Genomic DNA, 21,681 nt, shown 5'->3' with positions numbered 1-21,681 from the left:
TTCTTTTTTGGGCTGGGTGGAGCAAACTAAGTGAAGTGTTAGGTGAGTAATGAGTGCAGGTTATTGTGGGATTAGATCTTTTCTCCACCAAGTAATAGGCAAGCCAAAGGCAGCATGCCCTGTGTGTTGGTGCCAGGCATATTTTAGGCATGCTACTTTGCTCCTTTGCTTGTAGAGAGGCAAGCTGTCTCTGGATAATTTCCCTTTGGTCATGTTTATTTCTTGCAACCTTGTATGCAGCTCTTCCCAAACCTTGTTATGGGGGTATTACAGCTCTATGGTGGGCAGTCTGAACTGCATGGGCTCCTTGCCAGGAGCTCATCTGCCAGGAGCATGGGAGTCCCTTAATGTTGCTGAAGCTGATCTCCATCACCACACGTGAGGTTAGGATGCAGTGTTTAACAGGAAAAGCAAAAGCAGGGAGAAATTGGAGACAAGAGACCCAAGATGCTTTTGGGTCCCTTCCAACTCGAGATAGTCTATGGTGTATTGTAGAACAGTGCTATAGAAAGCATTCCAAAACTTACTGTGTGGATTCTAGAGATTAGAAAGAAGAAAATCAATGCAGATGAAGGTGAAAAAGGATGGGTAGGAGGCATTGGTGCCCCAGTGGTGTAGGAGGAGCTTTGGGGCTGTGTATTAATGTATTGAGAATGCAGGTAGAGTTGTCTAGTGGTGAACATGGTGCAAACATGGGAGGTAGAAGGGGAGAGTGAGGAAGGTCCTCATTTCAGTGGAAGTGGCAGCTGTCTTCTGTAAGGGCTGAAGACTTAGTCAGATATCTGACTCCAGCATGAAAAGCCATGCATGGGGAGTGAGCCTTGCAGAGGAGATTGCCAGTGGAGTTGGCATGAGCATCTGCCGCTCCTCCTCTATGCATGAGCTTTGCTTCCTGTCTTGTGACATACATGCTGGGCTTGCCAGGGCTGTTGTGCCCAGAAGGAACAGTGTGGTTTTTCATCTTGCATAAGCAACATTTAATTATTAGGGGGTTTTTTTTCTCCTCCAACCAAGTTTCAGGTTGCCTGGTGCTTTGCTTTGTTGTGGAGTTCTTCTTGATGAGGGTTTTTGAAATTCCTCTCATACCTGCAGTTTCAAGGAATGGTTGTTCCTTTGTCCCCTTGTCTTTCTCAGTCAAGCAGGAGGAGAGGGGCAGAAGCCTTCTGGGAAGAATCAGAGCTCTCTTGTGGTTCACTGAGATAGTCCCTGAAAATGTGCACGTCTTCTGTTTCCCCTCCAGGGGCTTTCTGATTTAGTCCAGTGGCAGTTTAGTAGTAGCATATATACCACTGATGCAGAAGAGACAACATCATTCTAAAGGACTGTTTTAGGAACAGCTAGAGACAGATGTGCAGGGTAAATTGAAAAAATAAGCAAGCAGAATATAAATATTTTGTTTCTCTGCCTGATTCTTTCTTTGTGTGGTCCTTTGACCTTACAGATCTACCCCTTAAAATGAAAGAAGAAATGCAAAACTGCACCTTTTCAGCTAAGCTTTCCTCAGGCTGTACTTGGCTTCCTTTTCCAAACCACATCAGAAAGGGACTTTGTGTTTTCCTACAGCTCTTGTTTGCACTGACTCCGGGAAGGCAGTCTGGGGCTGCTTGGCATGGTGAGCCGGGGCTGTGGCCCCTTGTTCCCGGCCTCTGGCCCAGCGGCAGCAGCAGGACCCTGTTCCTACCTCAGAGGCTGAGCTGGAGCAGAGTGTGCCCCATCATGTTTATGCTGGGAGTGAGCAGTTATGAATCTGCTTGCCAGGTTTTCTGCCATCTGGATTTCTCCAGGCAGTGAATCCTAGAGATAAATTCTCGTGGAGGTGCCCTGGATGCATCCACAAAGCCAATGGGCAAGTAGTAATCCCTGTGTGCAGAAAATGTCTGTTTTCACCCAGAATACTTCTCTTGGTATTTAAGGATTAGTCAGTCACATCTGTGTGTTCCTGCACAGATGGGAAGTGCAATGCACATACTAAGTAGTCTTAGGATGGAAAATAATAAAACTCACAGAAGTAGGAATTAAGTTACTTTTATAAGGCTAGTATGAAAGCTTCTGTCTCTTCTTGGCTCTGGTTAAGTGAAGCCGCAGAGAATTAAATTCTTTTAAAGGCACTGCCTTTTCTGTTGTTTCTTCTTCCCCAAAGGGAGGCTTAATCTGATGGTTACACTGCTGATCATCAGCACGTTGGAGAGTGGGAAGCCAGAGGGAAGGAAGGAAGCAGCGTGACCTCGGACAAGGCACCCTTCTCCCATCCTTCCACTGCATTGTGCTCACTCAGTGCGCTTCCCAACGTACACCAAGACTTCAGAAAATATTAAGAGGATAAAGTGCTTTTGGGGAAGGGAGGAGGAATAATATTAAATAAACAAGTTTTAGCATCCTCCAGTGGCCCTTGCTATGTTTTTAAAGATTTATGCCAAATGCAGGCTTTATTGGAATTTGATCAGATAAAGCTCAGTTGTTATGGGAATGTCTTTGTTCATCAGTTTTCTTGCCTGCTTTGAAGACTTCATCACATCTTTCTTTTATTAAGGTGCTTCTGTATTTATGAATAAAGTCCCTGCACCCTTCAGAAAAAGCCTTGTCTTTTATGAATAAGCATTCCAGAAAACAGGCACCACTGCAAAGCAGAACTAGTGGAAACCCTTACAGGGTGAAAAGACATCCTTCAGAGAGTGCCGTGGTATTGGGTTTAAGGTATTTTTATTATGGACAGGCAGTCAAACAATAACAAGTAATAATTACTTCCTGTGGAAGCGGTGCCATGTTTTGTTAACACATCATCAAGCAAGCGTCTCAAAAAGTGCGGCTGAAGCACTGTGTTTTATTGTCATCCTTATCTGAGGCTGCTGTGGCTGGGATTACCTGAGAGGCTGTGGATGGGAAGGATGTCCCAGAGGATGTATCAGAGCAAGGGTTCGGGCAAATGAACAGTGCCAGGTTAAAGCTTGGAGGGGTCACATCAGATTGCAGTGAAGAATGTGAAGCAAGAAGGAGCAGACCTTTGGTGTTTCCATGGTGTGGAGGGCCCAGTCCATGTCAAGAGCTCCCGTGGAGCTTGCTCAGGGTCTAGGAAGACCTGTCTGTCCTCCAGGGGGTGGTACCCCCACTTCTTCCAGGGCCTCTCTCCCTCCTTGGAGGTATGAGGAGGAAGATGCTATGGAACATATTACCCCATTATGAGTCAGATTTAAATTTAAGCCACAGTCGGTTGTTCAAATACTTTCAATTCAGACAGTGTTTTGTCTTGTTTTTCGGTTGGGGAATATGTTTAGAGTGAGCTACTATAGATTTGGGCCAAATCTCCACGGTGTAAATCTGAGGCAATTTACACTGACTGCAACAGAGATCCTTCAGGCTGATCTCTGTATAATCAGGAGCAGAGGAGCCTTGCTCTCTTTCGTTGCCAAAAGGTGCTGTCTCTAATGCCATGTAAGAAAATATTGTGAAGCAGGATTTGTGGCTGTGAGCTGGTGCAGGATGTCTGTATTTCAGATATCACCTGGGGCACTTGGTTATAATTGACTGCCATCACTGTGACCCACATCTAAAGTAGTGCATTTGGTCTCACAATTTATGTATTGCTATCCTGAAACCAGACTCTTGCATTCTGAAAGGTTACGAGGTTATGTTGAATGGCAAATGTACAGTGTTCTTTGAAGTGCCAAACCCAATATAAAGTGTGGATGTAGTAACTTTCTACTCCACCAAACTCCTTCTCTTGCCCCCAGCAACAGCTCAGGACCAGAGGAAGTTAATTTGCAGTATATTTCAGTTGAATTGCTCTTTTCTCCTTGTTCCAGAATTCCCTTTTCCTGGTCCGAAATACTATATGCCCTACAAAAAGATGTCAGTGCACGGGAGGCCATGTCTAGAGTACCTTTGGCAAATACTCTGTGAGCATGAGGGGAAGTATTTATGGCTGCATCGTCTTCACTGTAATTTGAGAGCGTATCTCGGATGCACCCGCCTCTTGCCAGGAATAGAGCAGTTACTAAAGACAACTTGAAGAAATGTATAATATTTCCATCAGCTCCTGGCAAGGGCCAGCATGTGCTTCCCATCTGGACACTGCCATGTGTAGAAATGCAGGCTGTGCATGGCTGTGTTGCCATTTGTGGTGCCTGTACACTAGTGGAGGCGTGGGAGTGCAGGCCATGGGTCTGAAAACAGCAGCTGGGTTTGGGTTCCTGCTCTTTGGGCTAGGGTTTGTTGGGGTAGCCAAGCCTACATTACTCTGGGACACGAGCAGGTTTGAACCAAGCAGCTCAGAGTGGTGGTCACAGGGCTAAGGATCATCAGTTGGCTCGATGGCCATGTGTTCGAGAGAGCCTGTTGGAGGGTGGAAGGTGGTATTCCTGTTCTGAGGTGGTGTAGGAAACAATGTGAAGCTTTGTTGGAGAGAAGCCAAGGTGAAGCAGAGTAGATGATGGGAGAAAATGGAGGGATAGGAGTGGTTTAGATGGAAACCTGTAGGAGATGGGAAGAGAAAACCACAAGGAGAACTGTGAGTTACAGGGAACAAGGCAGGCAAGAGGAAGGGAATAAAGAGGAGGGACTTGTGGAAGAAGAGTACATCTTGGAGGAAGTACATGTCCAAATACTCATTTAGCCAAGAAAGCTGCATGCCAAAATGTTGTAGTAAAATGCACATGAAGATGAGATATGACTTTCAGAGACAGGACCAAGGAAGAGAAAATTGCTTAAACCTGTGCAGAAAGGGGAGATGAACACAGGAGTACCCTGCAGGATCTGGGAGATTTGGCTAGAAGACAGGAGAACCCACTCTGTTTCTGTTGACTTTGGCTCCTCTTTGTTGATATTTTAATAAAACATAATGTGCCTTTGGCAAGTTAAAGCTAAAGGCTAGATAAGTTTATGGGATTTTTTTGTTTTGCTTCATTTTATATAAAATCTTTCTTTGGAGCTATCTTAAAATCTCCCAAATGGCAGGAAATTGCCCTCAATATTTCAGAATCTTCCAAGAGAAGGACCCCAGACCCTCCGTTCTTGTTTATTGCTTATACAATACAGAGTCTTCCTGCCTGCTTAAAAATAAATCAGGCTGGAGGGCCTCGGGGCTCTGTCCCCAACTTACACTGCACATGTATCTTCAGTATCAGGAGGAAGGCCCTGCTTGGGAAACAAATGGAGAGGAAATCCCTTCCCAGGATCAGTTCTCTTCCCAGAGCTCATCCTGTCACTGCAGAGTGATGCAATGAGTCAGTCACAGTGATTCCATGCACACTTGACTTCCCCTCCCTTTCTGACCTGCTTAAGGGCTCATGTCTTTACCCTCCTCACACTTCACCTTCTTTTACCTTCAAGTGAGCATCAGCCAACAGTGTAAGAGAATCCTTCTGCAGCTGTGGCCCATCCAGATATAAAAGAGGTTGGGTTATGTGTGCAATATGTTCTTTTTATTTGCAAGTTTGCATGAAGAACGTGTCTGGCAAGTTCTGAGCAGATGGATCAGAGAGCTATGGGTTTTTTACAAACTTTGGCAAGTACTCCATACCTTTCTTTGTATTTTGGCAGGAACTCTGCATCTCATATACTAGTCTCCAAAGATTCTGCCCTCAGTTAGAGCCTGATTTGGAGACCATCGCAAGTAATGGAAAGACTTCATTGATAAGCAGGGGGACTGTAAAGCCCTTTTAACTCCACAGCACTGAAGGGAGAGTCTGCATTACTCCTTTGCAGGAGTGGCTACAAGAAGAGCTTGAAAACTCGCGCTGACAATTTTTTAAAAAATACAGAGCCAGTTTCTTGCGCTTAGGAGCAGCTGAGATTTTGATAGCCAGTAGATTCTGGATTATCTGGCAAAAGGTACTACATGGAGGCTTTGCTCTTTACACCATATGTTTTCACATATAATGAGTAAGAAACTGGAGAGGTTTGCAGCAGAATCAATGATTTGCCTTTCCATGTGTCCAAAATAGGATCAAAGGCCTCCGATTTAACCAGGGAATGAGAAAGGATTGATAATTAGCATGGCCATTTTTTAACTGTAAGTTTCACAAAGAGCTGTCTGAAGTCCCTGAGAGCTGTCTGTGGAGACCTTTGAAACCTGGAACCAGGCAGTGAGTGAATCTTTCAGTAAGGTGTAAGTGTGTAAGAATTTGGAAATGCCAAGCAGCTGTGTATGCAGACCTTGGGAATCTGGTCATTCCAGTGTGGAGAGTTAGGCTGGAGTCCCCTGCAGTCTCTTCTAGTTCGAAAAAGGTCATCCTAAATAGCAGTTTTCAGCCATGCTGTGCATAGCTGAACTTTGCTCTGTTCTCATGTTAACCAGCATAAGCACATTATTTACCACTGGATCTCATTGTTTGGGCTTATTTACTTTAAGCTTACAAGTACATGTCAGGTTATTTCCATTATTCTTAAAAGGGCCGTGAAGTTCCAATGGAAATCATGGATAATGACTGATAAGTAAGAGAAAGAGTAGTGAGCCTGCCAAGATGTTGTAATACACAAGAACATCACAGGAGTCTGAAATGACAGAGAAGGGAAGGGAAGGAAGGAAGTTATCAGGGGGCCAGCAGCATCTGGAGGGAGGAGATCAGACAGTCCAGAATGAATGGAGAGGAAAGACAGATTAATAGCAGGTTTTCACAAGATAATGCCATATTTACTGCTGTTCAGTGACTTCAGAACCCACACTGGCTGATAGCAGTGGCCATTTCAAGTTCCAAGGCAATGCAGGAAATAGGATAGATATTTTTAAGTGGCCATATGATCTTACTACTATGTTTGGAAAGTTCATCAACTGGTTTTAAGAAACTGTAAGTCACCAAAAATGTTTCCAAAGTGTTGGTGACCATAATTCTCAAACCCAGCTATAAATGCTCTTGGTTTTCTTGGCTGCAGCAGATATATGTCATTGATGCATCAGCTTGTGTATCATCACTGCTGAACCACATTCAGTTTTTTGGGTTTTTGGGGTTTTTGGTTTTTGGTTGGGTTTTTTTTTTGCTTGCTGAGGAGGTGGTGAATTTATTAGCCAAAACTGTTCCACTGTGAATTATACTTATTTGTATTTTCCTATTCTTCTGCATCTGATTGTGGTGACAGTAGAAGACTAGAAGTAGTTATTGGCCAGAATACCAAATCTGAAATGAACTAAACAAGTTGCTGTTCTGGAGCTCTAGTTATTTCAAAGAACCAGTGTATCTTCATGTCAAATTTTTTCCTTTTAGCTGTGTAATGAGTCACAAAGACAGGCTGTTCTGGCGTCTGCTGTCAGTGGTTATTGTCTAGAATACATACACTAATGTGTTGATTCAGTTGTCCCCTGCTTCTTCAGCTGCCTAAATATATGAGCGGGGGAGTCGGGGAAGGAAACTTTGAGCAAAGTAATTTTGTTTCTTTTAACAGAGTCTTGGGCTTAGGCGTTTTTTCAAGTTTGGTTTTGAACCAGTTTAAATACACTGGCATGAAGTGCTGCTACTCTGCTCATGTCAGCTTTTGTTATGCCCCATTCTTCAAGGAAGTCATGCATCTGCTAATTTTGCGAGCATTCTGCTTTGTTTGATATCATGAATTATGTAGTGTTCTCAGTGTACTTTACAGTTTATAAAATAGAGACTAAGATAATCCTTATTCCTTACTTTTATACTCAGAACTGTGTGATAGTTTCTTGAGGGTATAAACATGTGTGCCTATAAATAAACAGTTTCATCCTCCAGTACTTAAATGAAGATTTCAGCTACTTGATACTTAAATTTTTAAAAAATATATGTTAATGCTTTCCAGTTAGTCTGAAAAATAAGCATAGCAAGTGACAGAAGTCAGTATTTTCTGGAATCTCCTCATTCTTTTGAAACCAGTTTGTGACAAAACTAAAATTTTTCACTGCTGAATGCCCTGGTCATGGTGGTTTGGGATATGCTTTCAAGATGACATCATGGGTCAGCCTCTAATGGATGAAGGGGAGCACGGACAAGTCCCTGCCAGCCGAGCAGAGGTTTTCCCCAGAAGACTGAGCAGGAAGCAGAGTAGATTTCAACAGGGTTTGTAAAATGCCAGAAATCTGGCAGGCCTGATGAGGGTGGCATGTGAGTGCTGTCATCACCAGGATCCCCGATCCCCCGGCTGAGCTTCCTAAACATATGGAGCTGTACAAACAAGAGCAATGCTTTGTTTGCATCTGGCTTCTTCATGAGCCATTTCCTGAAATTAACTGCATTATTCATTTATTCATGTGTTTGTTTCATCTTGATCTGCTGGCAGTAGCTGCATGTATGTGATATCTAGAGACTCTTCATAGGTATTTTTACGATCATTTTTTCACCAGGTGTTTTCAAGAAGCCTCAGAATTGAAAAAAAAAGTGTATGAGAGGTAGGTTAGCAGTGGGCATAGAAGAAGATAGGTAGAAGGCAGTGTACGAGACATTGGTCAAGAGAAGATTAAGTTTTTTAGTTCGTGGTTTTCCTGTGAAAGGGAGGAATGACATACAAAAATGGGATAGAAAAAACCTGAAATTGTTCTTAGAATTTAGAGCAGTGCTGCTGAACGAAAATTACTCTGTATATTGGTCTAGAAGTCTGGTGGATCACCTTTTGGTAACACTTTTTCGAATACAGCTCATCCCCACATCTTGTGCATATGTTCGCTGTGTAATCATTTATTGTAACAGGCAGTGCTACATTATCACTCTGTTGGAAGCAAGACCAAGTAAGCAGATATCCCTGGACAGCCATCCCCATGTCCAGAATCCAGGTTTGTTGGCTTTGAGCCTTCTCTGAGGCATGTGTGGAGGTGTGTGTGCTCACAGCCATGGTGCATCACCGGCTGTTTGTACCTGTGGGTGTTGGGATGTCCCTCCTCAGCCAGGCAGGTGGGGCTGCCTGTGTGGAAACTCTGTCTCCTGCTCATGCAAATGATGGGATCTGTGTCTCTGCATGCAGTGGATTCCCCCACTGGAAAACATGAGCCTTCCACGTCATGGCCTGTAGTCAGACCAAACTCTCTCTGCCTCTTCAAGAGGGAGTGTTTGGGTAAGGTGCCAGAAGGAAGTAAGAAGAGATTAAACGGGAAGTTTAACTCAGTTGACTTTCTGTTCTGTGGATTTTCTTTTTTCCCCTTGCCTTCTGTTAATATTTTTAGTGCACTGAAGACTTTCACAAAGGCTTTCATTTAGCTCCTGCAGGTGCAAGCTGTGCAGCAGCAGTTCTGATAATGGTGTTTGATGTGGTTGTGATGGGCTAAGCATGAAGGTGAGGTGGTGTTTATAGGTAAGGCAAGGCAATGTTTACAGGGGAAGGTAATATCTCTTCTAAGACCAATCAGTGTGGTTTGAGGAAGTAGACAAGCTTTCAAGCACAAAAGCTGCAAGGCACAGAACAGGCTTTTATTCTTTTTTGAAACAAAATTAGTTGATCTAGTAGGAAGAAAGGATTGGAAACAATGAAAGAGAAGTTTTTTCATTGGGGATATAGGCTTGAGGGTGTATTGGGAAAAAAAAGGTGTGTTGCTGATTGGAAGGGTTAAAACCAGAAATGTAGGGCAAAGTAAAAGGAAGCAAACCAAAGCGGCCAGAACCCCAAATGCTTATTTCATGTAGTAATTTCTGGAAGACTCATTTGAAGAATATGTTGTAGCTATAAAAATTTCTGAGAGATTCCTACAAAAAGGCCCCTTTGTTTACCACCATATAGAGTGCAATTGCTTCAGTGTGGATGGAAATAGAAAGCAGTGCAGGAAAAGAAACTTAATCAGATTACTTTGTGGGAGAAAATGGACTCTGAAGATCCAGCCTAGGATTTTATCTTCATCAGCTTTCCACACTTGCAGCAATATAAGAGAAAAAGAAGGGAAAATGGAAATGGTGAGGCTAAAAGATCATTCTTGCTTAAAAGTACTCAGGTTTTTATGGCCATACATCACCCTAACACTACAAAGATACTTAACCCAAGAGAAGGAGATTGAAGTTAATTTCACTAAATGTAACACTTTTCTCACTTAACAGCCTTTTGCTTAAGAATTGCCAGTGCCTGTTCAACCCATGATGTCAGTTGTAGAAATTATCTCATGCTTAGTTTGTGACTTTTTACCTCATTCTTTACTTTTTTTTTTTTTTTTCCTGAACATGTTGCATGAACAACATGGAGAGAAACTTTACTTTCAGATATTGTAGGTACCATAGGATGGATAATATCCAGCTCTTTTAATCCATAATATCCATCCTGTCCCACAGTGCCATGCAGTTTAGAAACCTGCCAACACTTTCCTTGTCATTCAGCTCAACAGTGGGGATGGACTTCCCTTGTACCATTGGATATGTGCAGTGATGATTTCTTGTACTTTATAAATGCCTTTTATTCCAGGTATACACTGACAGCCCTTGACTCTGTCTTTTGGTAGCAGTTAGGATAAAGACTGGGATAGGTACATGTATTTTTGATACCAAGGCACAGCTGTGTCTTCAGAATATGTCTAAGACCAATTATAGTTAACATTAGGAGATTGCTTTTGGCACATTACTTACTTTTAGTCCTTACATCACTGCCAGAACTGAGGTATGCAGTTTCTGGAGTCTTTGGAAAGATATGACTGTGCAGAAAGGAAGAGAAATGAGCCAAGTTCTTGTGTCCCATTTGCCTCACACCCCACACCTCCCCCCCTAGTCCCAACACATCCTTGCAGAATGACAGCTGCATTACATCCTCAGAAACACTTGACCTGATAAAGACCAAAGGGAAGGAAAAGTTATATTTGTACTTCTCTGGGACTTTCCCAGCATTGATTACTGATTCTCTCATCCCTCTGGCACTTCTGAGCAGTGGTAGTCCCCTTGCTGCTGCCAGACTCTCTGTAAACAGTTGTTCAGACACTTTGTTTGAAGATTACCTCATAAAAAGGAGTCCCAATGTTCACTGTTTGAGTGCCCTTAGTTTTTACTGGGGAACTCAGCATTTCCTACCAGGGGCCCTTAGTAATCTTCTGGACGTGAACCAACATCTTCTCCTGGCTTTTTGCTAAATGTGTTGATCAGGAAGAAGACAAAGCACTTGTCATGTTGCTGTTGTTTTCATAAGACAAATGTTATTGTAGGAGCCATGCTGTTGGCCTGTGAGAGATCAAGCACTGCCTTGCAGTAAACAGAGAGACTCTACATTCTGACTCCACATGCAGGACAGAATCTGAGCTTTCCAAGCTTGTTTAATTGCTAAAAGTCTGATTTTATCACCATGACATAGTTTCACACCTCTTTTGAAATATTTTTCTTTACATGGTTTTATTACAGCAGTGCTTGCTAGATGTCAGGTCATTCCGGGCTGAGAAAATAGGAGGAAACAATGAGACGTTGTCAGTTACTCATTTGGAGATGGACTTGGGTGCTTAAAGAAAGGAAAAACCTGAAACAATATATGAAGTTTCACAGCTGGCATGCCAGAAGTTACAAAGTGATGTTATCGTGTGGTATCTTGATTGGAGTTGGCTTAATGTTGCATGGCATTCCAGCTCCCTGCATCACAAAACTATCAACAGAATAATAACCAGAAAACCAGAAACCTGTTAACAGCCAAAAGTCCAATTGTTTCTGTCCTAGTGTTAGGGTAAACAATAGCAGGTTATGCTTGTATATGGGAAGGCACCCACTGAGCTGTTTGCCTGGGATGAGGAGGGCTGTGGGCACTTGAAATTCTGGTCATGCGGGGCCTGGGTTTCTTTTGTTCAGGTATTTTTTATTGCTTCATCAGTAGAAGCTTTGCTGAAACATTTGACACAAATACAAATACAGCCTGCATCAAAGTGTGGATGGAAGCAGCCTCATCTGTTGCACAAATCCGTGCATGGCCATCTGTTTTATGTATGGTTAGTACCTGAAATAAGAGGGAAGGGTAAAAGCATGAATAAGGCAATAACCATAGGTTAGTTAACGGAGAACAATGTAGTATCTTCAGTGTACAGGCTACATTGTACAGCCTGGACTTTGGTATCTTGTGCTTTAGCCAGTGTAAGTATTACTAAAGAAGGTAAAATAGCTTCTTTTGATGATTACTGTGATCTCTTCAGCACTTGTATTACAGGATAAGTTTTCAGGTCAATTCTCTCTGTGGGATTTCTCTCATGAAGGGATATGTGATGGTGTGTTTTGCTTGGGAGCCTAAGCTGATTTCATTAGGGTGTTTTTTTATATTGTTCTTCTCCTTACACACCCTAAGAAGATTCTTTCTGAAAATGTGCACGAATGTTTATCTACTGCATAGAGGTTTTGACTGTAATAGTTTCTTGTGCTATTTTCTAATGTTACTGGTCCATTTTGAAAGCAACCAGATAAATGTTAACCTGTAGGCAATCTTATTTGTTGTTTCTTGCAGGTTTTAAAATCTAAAGAATTATCATCACCAGGACAGCGCTATATCGACAGCAAAGTAGTTAAAACAAGAGCTGAAGGAGAATGGTTGTCTTTTGATGTCACTGAGGCTGTACATGAGTGGCTCCATCACAGAGGTGACAAAAAGTGCTCTTTGCCCTACACTCCTGCCCCAGCTGCTCCTCCATTAACTCAGGAGTGTTTCAGAGTCATTCCGTGTGTAAAAACCAACTCCACTCACTTTTATTTTTTGCAGACAGGAATCTTGGATTTAAGATAAGCTTACATTGTCCATGCTGTACCTTCGTGCCTTCCAATAATTATATCATCCCAAATAAAAGTGAGGAGCTTGAAGCAAGATTTGCAGGTAATCAAAGAAAAAAAAACTCCAGCTTTTTAAGATGTTGTGGCATGCACTAATTGAGGAAGGAAACAAAAAGCTGTTTCTGCCTCCTAAACGGCATTCAGCTGATAGAAAACTTGCACATTTGAGAATCATGATTCTCAGCTGGTAGGAAACAATAGTAAAGTCACCAGGGTAAAACTATGTCACCTGAACAATTTTAAAATCAGGAGGCATGAAAAAGCTGTCCCATTCCATGCATGCAGCTTTGATGTCCTTAAGGGTCTGTGTTACAGTTTGCAGCATGCTCACAGGATATACATACAATTTTGGATTTAGTGAAGACTCTTGCACAGTTTGCCATTCACTATTGGATAGTAATGAAAAAATAGCTCAATATTTTCAAAATAAACCTTTTGCTGTCTATCCTAGTACTATAATGAGTCAGGCTTAGTTGAAAAGATCGGAATGAGTGGGCATTAAAAAATAAAAAACTGTGTAGTAAGGGTTATGAATATATGTGCTCTTTATGGACAGTGGGCAAGGTGACATGGATTAAATATACCAAGGTCATATAAGCTCTCTTGTGTTTTTAAGCCATTGAACTTTCGGTTTCATAAAGAGAAATTATATTTAATTGACTATACTACAGTTACCATCCACCAGCACATATGAATCTATAGCTATATTAGAACCAATTTTAACCTTAATTCTGTTCATGAAGTTCTCATTTATTGAAGTGTATCATGATTTGGTTCACTTGTGGTCCAAGTATTTGGCTGTATTCCTTGTCAAGTCTTAAGTTTTTCTAACCATTGTTTCACTGCATTGGAATTTTTTTCTTGTAAGTAAATACATGTACTGTACATATGATTACAGCCACTGTGTGCATTTAAAGAATTGTTAGTATGATATTTGGTCACTATAATTGCATATGTTAAGAAAAGAATAGTGTATCTTTTTCTGTTTAGATGGTAGTATTTGGTTGGGGAGGTTTATTTTCTATAGCATCTTAACAAAAGGCATAACGTGACTCCTCTGAAAGGCCAATACCTTGTGTCTCTTGTCTGTGCTATTGCCATGATAAGAAGCTAGTGAGGCAGTTAGTGTTAAAAGAGAATACAGAATGTGAGGCCATGGATTGCCATTTCAAGAAGAAATACTTTGATCAATGTCTTTGCCATGCCTGTATAAAAGAAGAGACTAGACTAACTGACTTTCTGGGGGAAATTAGCAGATTTAAATAAATTGGCAATGAAAGACAGGGAATTTACAAGTATCAGAAAGGAGTGAATGTGATGGAGGAAACTAATGGGATGGAAGTAAGAGTGGGTAATGAAGGTGAAGTATCTAGAGCAGCTTTAAGTGTGTTAAAAGGTTTTAAGAGGTACATGCCTGTTAAAGTTGGGAGTATGGCTCTAACTGAAGCAACAAAAGAATCACTGCTTGGGGCATTTGAAGCTAAGACACACAGATGCAGTGACTGAAATTACCTTCTCTGTTACTTATTTAAACTTTTCTGGTAAATGTACTGAAATGCCATTAAACAGATATGAATGTGGGAGGGTTGATACAATAGTATCATGAGAACTGTGAATATCTTAGGCAACTTGGGTTGAAATTTGCCCCCACTTCCCCAGTAAACATGCCCAGCTGACACCATCATGGCCCAGTTTCTGAGAGAAATTTTTTTAAGAGATGGTTTATTTAATTTGTGAAGAAAAAGCAACACAATGTTTATCACCAAAATGTATTTTTTGAAGGTATTGATGACTACACATATTCCAGTGGTGATGTGAAAGCTTTAAAGTCCAATAGGAAAAAATACAGTGGGAAGACCCCACATCTTCTGCTAATGTTGTTACCCTCCTACAGACTTGAGTCGCAACAGCCCAGTCGGCGGAAGAAGCGTGCTCTAGATGCTGCCTATTGTTTTAGGTAACTATGCCTGCACATCCAATATTCTTACACAGCCCTACCAGCCTGGGAGGTGTCATGCAGTTGTTTATCATGTTTCTTTACAGTTGGCATTTATACAGAATGCACATTCTCAGACCCAGGTTATGTGTGCAGCAGGTCTCTGCCTGGTGATCTCCAATCCCACAGAGGCAGGGACAGATTGTCGTGACCTTAGACAGCAGAAGCTCAGTTCCATCTGGGATGATTCCCAGATGCATTAGCCCCATAGTTAGAATCAGATTAGCACCTTCACTTTGTTAACCTACTCAGAGTCTCCTCTGTAGGACCTAGAAAAAAACACTTGAGTAGTCCTTCAGGGAAGCCATTAGCTTTGTCTGCATGAGCAAGTCCTGCCACGTCTAAGCATCCTGTAATAGCTGTCATTTCAGTTACAGCATAAGCTAGTTTGATTTGATTTAGTTGAGAATTTTTGTGACTCAGACTTGCCTGCCTGTAAAGGATCATTCAGGGAGCTGGCAATAGGATTATTTTTATTCCCGATGTTGTCTTTGTTATGACCAATGTGTTTGTATTTTATTTCCCAGGAATGTGCAGGATAATTGCTGTCTGCGTCCACTTTATATTGACTTCAAGAGGGATCTTGGCTGGAAATGGATTCATGAACCTAAAGGATACCATGCTAATTTCTGTGCAGGAGCCTGCCCATATTTATGGAGCTCAGATACTCAGCACAGCAGAGTAAGTAATGGATTTGCTAATTTTCAGCTTCTGTTTTATAATTGAAAGCTGAGCTATGTTTCTGGGACTGACATCGCACCAGTGTCCAGAGTTAGTCTCAGTTGCTAAGGATGATGAAATGTGGCCCTAAAGAGGAATTCACACGTGGCATCAAGCTAGTGTTGAAGCAGAAGAAATGTATTGGCCCAGAGATTTACTGGTTTTTTATATATATGTTCATTGATACGAACACATGGTTGGATTGCGTACTTCTTGTGAGTATGTCTCCTTTGGAGGTGGCTTGGAAAAAGCCTTTTATTACAGATGTGAGTGGAAGATGGCACAGTGAGTTTGGTCAGCAAAGACACTGAGGGAGGCACTTTCAGAGTAACTAAAGGGCTGAGTTGTACCACCTGGTCATCACCTACTTTTATGACCAGCCTTTTCAAGGTTAGCACCTCCCATGCTGAATTTCATGAAAATACACTGATAGCTGTCTTTCTTTTACTTCAAAAGACATATTCTTTCTTGCACTTCAAAAGTTTATATGGGGAGGAGGGACTTTGTGGATGGGATGTTGAAGAACCAAATCATAGCTGTCTGGGATGGGACTTCTTATTTTAGGGATTAGATGTGGTATTTTAGCCAACTGCCTTAGGATGAGTAGTGTTCTGCTGTGAAGTGCTAATTTCCTCTCAACTATCACTAAGGATGTCTAGACAGTAAATGTAAGAGACAGACATTTGCATCATAGTTGTCATAAAGTAAGAATTTCATCCTCAGGTCCATACTAAGAATGATGTCTCCCCTTTTTCAAGCCTCTCTTAAAATGGCAGATCAGTGTCAGCCAGCAGGGAGAACTCTCTGTCCCTAAGGGATGGCTTGAGTTCCTTTTGGTTGGGAAGACAATGATACCATGTTCTTCCTGAGCTTACAGAGCCCTTTGTAACTGTCACAGTCTCTGACATTGTACTGTTAGCAATCTCAGCAGGCAGAGGCATAAATAAGGTGAGTATGTTTTTGCTGCTGGTGTGGAGTAATGGTGTACACATTTTGGAACTGCACTTGTTTTTAAAGGAAAGAGGAAGAGTGACTGTCATGGTCACAAATATGTGGTTTGGAGAACTGCCCGAGGAGCCAGAAGTTGCCTAATAGAGTAGTTAGTGTTGCTGTCCTGAACAGATCTTCTGTCTCTCTAAGCGGCAAAAGTTGTGTGGAAGTTCTAGGAAAAGGTCACTTGGTGTTTGGCTAAGGCATTAATGGCATCCTCAGGAGCACCTATGCATCATCAGTGGCTAACCCTACATACTTCCCTTGCAGAGAACCATGCATAGGAATCCAGGGTGACATAGGTGGTAACTCCATGCATCTGGCTCTCTGCAGGAGTAAACGCACCTTGAGTCCTGGTGCTTGCAGGGTGGCTTTAATGGACTTAATTAACATAGTCAGAGGGTAAAAGAAGAGGAGTGCCTATGCTCTGAAGAGGTCTCTTTTCTCTTTGGTCACTTGTAAATTCAAAATCCTGTAAACAGCAAATGGCAAGTTGAAGAAACAGATTTAAAAACCTTTCCATTTCCTCTGCACTCATAAGTGTAGTGTGCCTGTTAGTTCAAAGAGCAGCACTTTAGAGGCTGACTCCAGGTATGTACCTGCTTTGAGGCTTAAGACTGTATGGACAAAACATTAGCAAATTCAGGCATATTGTGAACACCAGATTGAAGTGCAAAAGCATTAAAAAAACCCCTAAAATCCAGGAATCTTCATACTGCTTTCAGTGGGCATTCTCTCAGGTGCTGTGGGAAAAAGTGATGCAGAAAACACTTCGCTCATTAGAGGTGGCTGCCTTAATCTGTCTTTTTTGGCTTCTCCTTCTAGGTACTCAGCTTATATAACACCATAAATCCAGAAGCTTCAGCCTCTCCGTGCTGTGTGTCCCAGGATTTGGAACCCCTCACCATCCTCTACTACATTGGAAAAACACCTAAAATCGAACAGCTGTCCAACATGATTGTAAAGTCTTGCAAGTGCAGCTAAAGGATATCCCTGAAACAACATGACGTGTGTTTATTAAAAAAAAAAAAAAAAAAAAAGATAACCAAGGAAAAAAAAGAAAGAGAGAATGAGAAGGAAAGAAAGAAAAATAAAAACCCGGGTTCATCAGTGTTAAAAGAAAAAAAAAAGAAGAAAAAAAAAGCGGTACTAGTCTGAACTGTTTGAAAGTTTGTTCTGTTTTTTTTTTTTTTAAACTGGCATCTGAAGCAAAACATTGAAGGCTTTTTCCTACATTTCACCTACACATAGTGTGAGATAGACAAGAAGCAAAGTTAAAGAAAAAAAGAAACCTTTTAAAAATAAACACTGGAAGAAATTTGTTAGTGTTACTATGTGAAAGGAAAAAACCAGGAAAATCCCATGAAGTGGAGTTGCTGTATCTGTCCCGTGCCTTACTTGATCTCTCTGTATTGTCACGCAATAGGCATCCTACCCATTCCTCTTAGCTATAGAGTTAACAGTGCATTATTTATTTGTGTGTAAAAACTATCAGATGAACATTTCTGTATCACCATTGGAAAAACGAAAACCAGCCAATGTGGACAAAGTGGAGACCAAATAAGCTGCCAGAAATACATATAAAGCCTAAAGGAACACAAGCTCAAAAGAAGCAGAAAAGTAATGGTTAGTTTAGTTCGATTAAAATAGAAATCAGTTATTACATTACTGACAAACTCTGTCTTTAAAATACCTTATTTTCCATGCCAGCTGCCTAGAGAGACTTCTTGTAAGGTCTCAAACTCTTGTTTTTAAATACTGAATAATTTACTAATAAAGGACACTCTGTTTCAGTCTCAAAGACAAGTCTATAACATTTTTTTTTACTGTAAATGATTTGAATTGTCAGTTTAGTAAACCAGTGAAATATTTAACATGTACTGGTCTAATCTACAGACCTTAATATGTTGCTGTATAGCTATGCTATGGGAATTTTTTTTGTTCTTTTGATTTATGTAACCATACCTAGAGTATTACAATAGGTGGGTAGTAAAAGCCAGCTTAATTGGAAACATATCTGTAGATCTCTATTTGTAAACTATTAAAAAATTACGTACTTTATGTGTAATGTGTAAATTTTCACCATATTTTTGTACTCTGTAATACTGTCAGCTCTCATGACTTTGAATTTGAATTTGGGGCTCTTTTTGATCACTCAGAATCATGTGTTTCCCTCTAGCTGGCCAGTATGAGTAGAGTCCCTATATTTTGACTTGCACTACAAATACATGTTTTATAATAATTGCTATACATGTGCTTTGTATATTGTTCATCATTATGACATAAGCTACCTGACTCCATTTGTTTTTCTGTTTTATAAAAAAGGATGGATTAAAGCAGTCCCCCCCTCCTGCTCCTCCCCTGCTCCTCCAGTTGTCCCTGTTCGTAACTCTTGGATCACGATGCGGTTCGGATTTCTGGGCCTTCCCGTTTCCTTTTGGCATTCAAACAGATGGGCAGGGAGCGAGGTGTCCCCGGGAGCAGAGATGTCCCAGCCTGGCTGAGGGCAGGCAATGACAGGGACTGACAGAGAATGACATTCACCACTGTGCAGAGGCTGTAGGGAGCGGCTGCCGCGGCGATGCCCGGCGTGGATGCATCGGCCTGGCACACGGGAACTCCGTCCTCTGTGGGGCTGCTCCTGCTCCTCCTGCATCTAACAGAGGTTTGCCTTTGACTTCTGCAGAGGCACAGCAGGGCCCTGAAGGCTGTTGGGGTATGTGTAAGGATTGGCAGGATCAGACCATTTTTTTGCAAGTCTACCAGTTTTTTTCTCAATTGAGTTCACGTTAAAAAAAAATGAAAAAGGAACATTGGGGTTCCTAGGGTTTTGTTGTCGTTGCACATTTTTGTATTGTAGAGGAGTAAAAAGAAAAAAATCACATCGCATACTTCATTGTAAAAAAGCCCCAACCTAAATAAGAATAAAAAGAATTCTGAAGAAGGCACAATCATTTCATTTCACATGATGAATGCTTCTGCAGAGCAAAGCTGGAAACCTGCAAGGCAAGCATTCTGCTTGGATGAGAAGGACATTTTCTGCCATTGTCCTGAGCGGTGTTGGGATGACACTCCTGAGCTTGGTGTTGTCAGCTCCAGTTTTAAGAAGTGCAGTTTCTTTGGCTTCAGCAAAATACTGGTGTAAGACTGAGGTGCCATGGTGGTTTGCACAGGCAGCTCCTCAGGACTTCTGTGGAGCCTGTGCTTATTGCCTAGATGAGAACATAGCTCCAGAGATGATCTAATCCCACCCACTGGCTCAGGAGGAGAAGGTATCTTAGACTTCTGATTTATTTAGTGAGCTGAGGTGAACAGGTGAATAATCTGTCCTGCTAACACTTGCTTGAGCCAGACTAACTCCAGTGAGAAGATGCACTGAACTCAGTGAAACTCCTCAGGGTAATACATACTCTGGATTTTGCTGTATAACAACAGCAAAATTAGTTTTATCAGGTTCAGTATGAGAACTGTATTTTTGTTGGACAGGAGAGGAGGCAAGGGTGACCACATTTTACAAAACTTAAGAAAATGTTGCCATTCTCTGATACAGGAATGCAGCTCAAAACCAGTTTTGAAAAAACGGAATGGGAGATAACATAGTTTTCCAACTATACTCACTGTGTGCTGGATGCAGCTGAAAATTTGGACTTGGATTTGGAGTTTTTCTTTAAACATAAAACACTATTTCTGTAAGTCATTGCCCCAAGATCAATTTATTTTTAATTTCTAGTGTTCCTCAAAAGTGCACTGATAATATTTGAAATTCTCTATTTTAAAGCTCCTACATTTTTTTTTTCCTTGTTCATTAGGCATATATTTCCCTTTAATTACTAAGGGTGTTAGGCCTGATCCTACAATATGCAGAACTCATGTTTGAAATTCCCCTCTGCAGACTGGGGTAATGTGAGCCCTTAGCACCTCTCAGGTCTGATGTAAATACCCCTCCAGTGATCTTTAGGTGGGTCTGCAACTGCTCAAGGACTTTGTGCTATGGGGCCTTATTTTGGCGAGGTGATTGCTACTGTCTGAGCAAAGTCCCTGAGAACTGATGAAAAATGTTCAGCATCTTGAAAGATCAGACCCAAGGGGCTGACTGGGGCTGAGGGGGAATCATAGCACTTAGATGGGTGGGGTAGGACAGCACTTCTTGTGTGTTTAGCATCAATACAACTGTATGGTTGGCATGGTTTAAAGGGAGTTAAAAAAAAAAGGAACTTAAAGGACAGCTGTGTTGTACTTTGGTGATTGATTACTCTGTATTTTAACACATTGTATGTCTGTTTTTGTGGTGCTCTAGTGGTAAATAAATTATTTCAATTATATGCTGGTGTTGCTTTCGTATGGCAGTGTTCTTCTGGCACAGGCAATTCCTCAGCTCTGGAATGTTAAATCCCTGCAAAGCCTAATTTGGTGGGGGATTTTGGCATGTGTGACCTTGATGTGGTCCATTGCAGGCTGAGGTGAAGAACATCCATCCAGAGTGAGGGTGGATCATACCTGCTGTAGGGGTTGCTCTCCCCTCAGCCACTGTAGTGGATATCTTGGTCTGTAGACAACTGCTTCAGTTATATCAGTTTGCCAGGAGCAGCCGTGGGGCACATGGAAGTGTTTTTTAACAGAAAATAGGATTCCCTAGTTTGTTGTCTATTTCCATGCACTCTGCAATATGCAGTTGCATTATCTAAGCAAATAAGAATTATAGAGCCAGGAATTGCAGCTTTTCTTTATCAAGTTCTAGTCACTTAAATAAATAAAACTGATGGGAGGAAGGACTTCAGGATTGAATCTTCGCTCTTAAAATTGATAAAATTATATATGAAAATTCTCCCAGACTAGGGACTGCTCTTCCTGGTGCCTTCTCTGGCATCTAAGGAGTGCATAGCATTTCTTGGCTTGAATGAAAGAGCATGTTTATGCCAGATTGTTTAGGGTTATTGTGATAAATTATAACAAATGCACTCTGTGGTCTGTCAATATGTTTAAGAATGTAACTTGGGATGAGCGTTAAAAACAATCTTACGGACGAATCCACCACAGTTACGCTCCAGCCTTAATTGATTTCAGTGAGTTTGCACAGGCATAAAACTATATAGTTCTTCAAAATTTTCCAGATGTCAATTTTTATTGTCTATTTTTAGCTACCCAGCTATGTGCTTTGACATGAATATAACCCGCCAGCCTCATTCTTATCCAGAGAAGCCCTCACAATGCCTTGAGGTGAGAATACATTGCAGCCCTGTCTGCTGCATTCGTGAAGTCAGTGAAGAGCAGGAGGGTTTGAGGAGGAATGATTGCTGGAAATTGTAGGTGAGAAAGTGGTCATGGTGCCTC

General features: G+C 41.5%; 1 protein-coding gene across 2 annotated transcripts in view; it reads left to right on the top strand.

Annotated features, from left to right (window-relative positions):
* TGFB2 (transforming growth factor beta 2) overlaps positions 1-20,672 on the top strand; it is a 60,297-nt gene extending 39,625 nt beyond the window's left edge. The window contains exons 3-7 of one of the 2 annotated variants that reach the window (XM_066178242.1): positions 12,325-12,457; positions 12,577-12,687; positions 14,427-14,601; positions 15,168-15,321; positions 17,176-20,672. In XM_066178242.1, the coding sequence (XP_066034339.1) occupies positions 12,325-12,457; positions 12,577-12,687; positions 14,427-14,601; positions 15,168-15,321; positions 17,176-17,334 (732 nt within the window). In that variant the 3' untranslated portion in view covers positions 17,335-20,672. Of the gene's footprint in view, positions 1-12,324; positions 12,458-12,576; positions 12,688-14,426; positions 14,602-15,167; positions 15,322-17,175 lie in introns of those variants that run through there. The other variant, XM_066178243.1, reaches the window with a different exon arrangement.
* Positions 20,673-21,681: the final 1,009 nt, after the last annotated feature.

Source organism: Chamaea fasciata, unplaced genomic scaffold (genome assembly GCF_029207755.1).
Source record: "Chamaea fasciata isolate MVZ Bird 193981 ecotype frontalis unplaced genomic scaffold, bChaFas1.0.hap1 SCAF_3, whole genome shotgun sequence".
Classification (NCBI taxonomy): Eukaryota; Metazoa; Chordata; class Aves; order Passeriformes; family Sylviidae; genus Chamaea; species Chamaea fasciata.
This window is presented reverse-complemented; position numbering and strand designations above follow the sequence as displayed.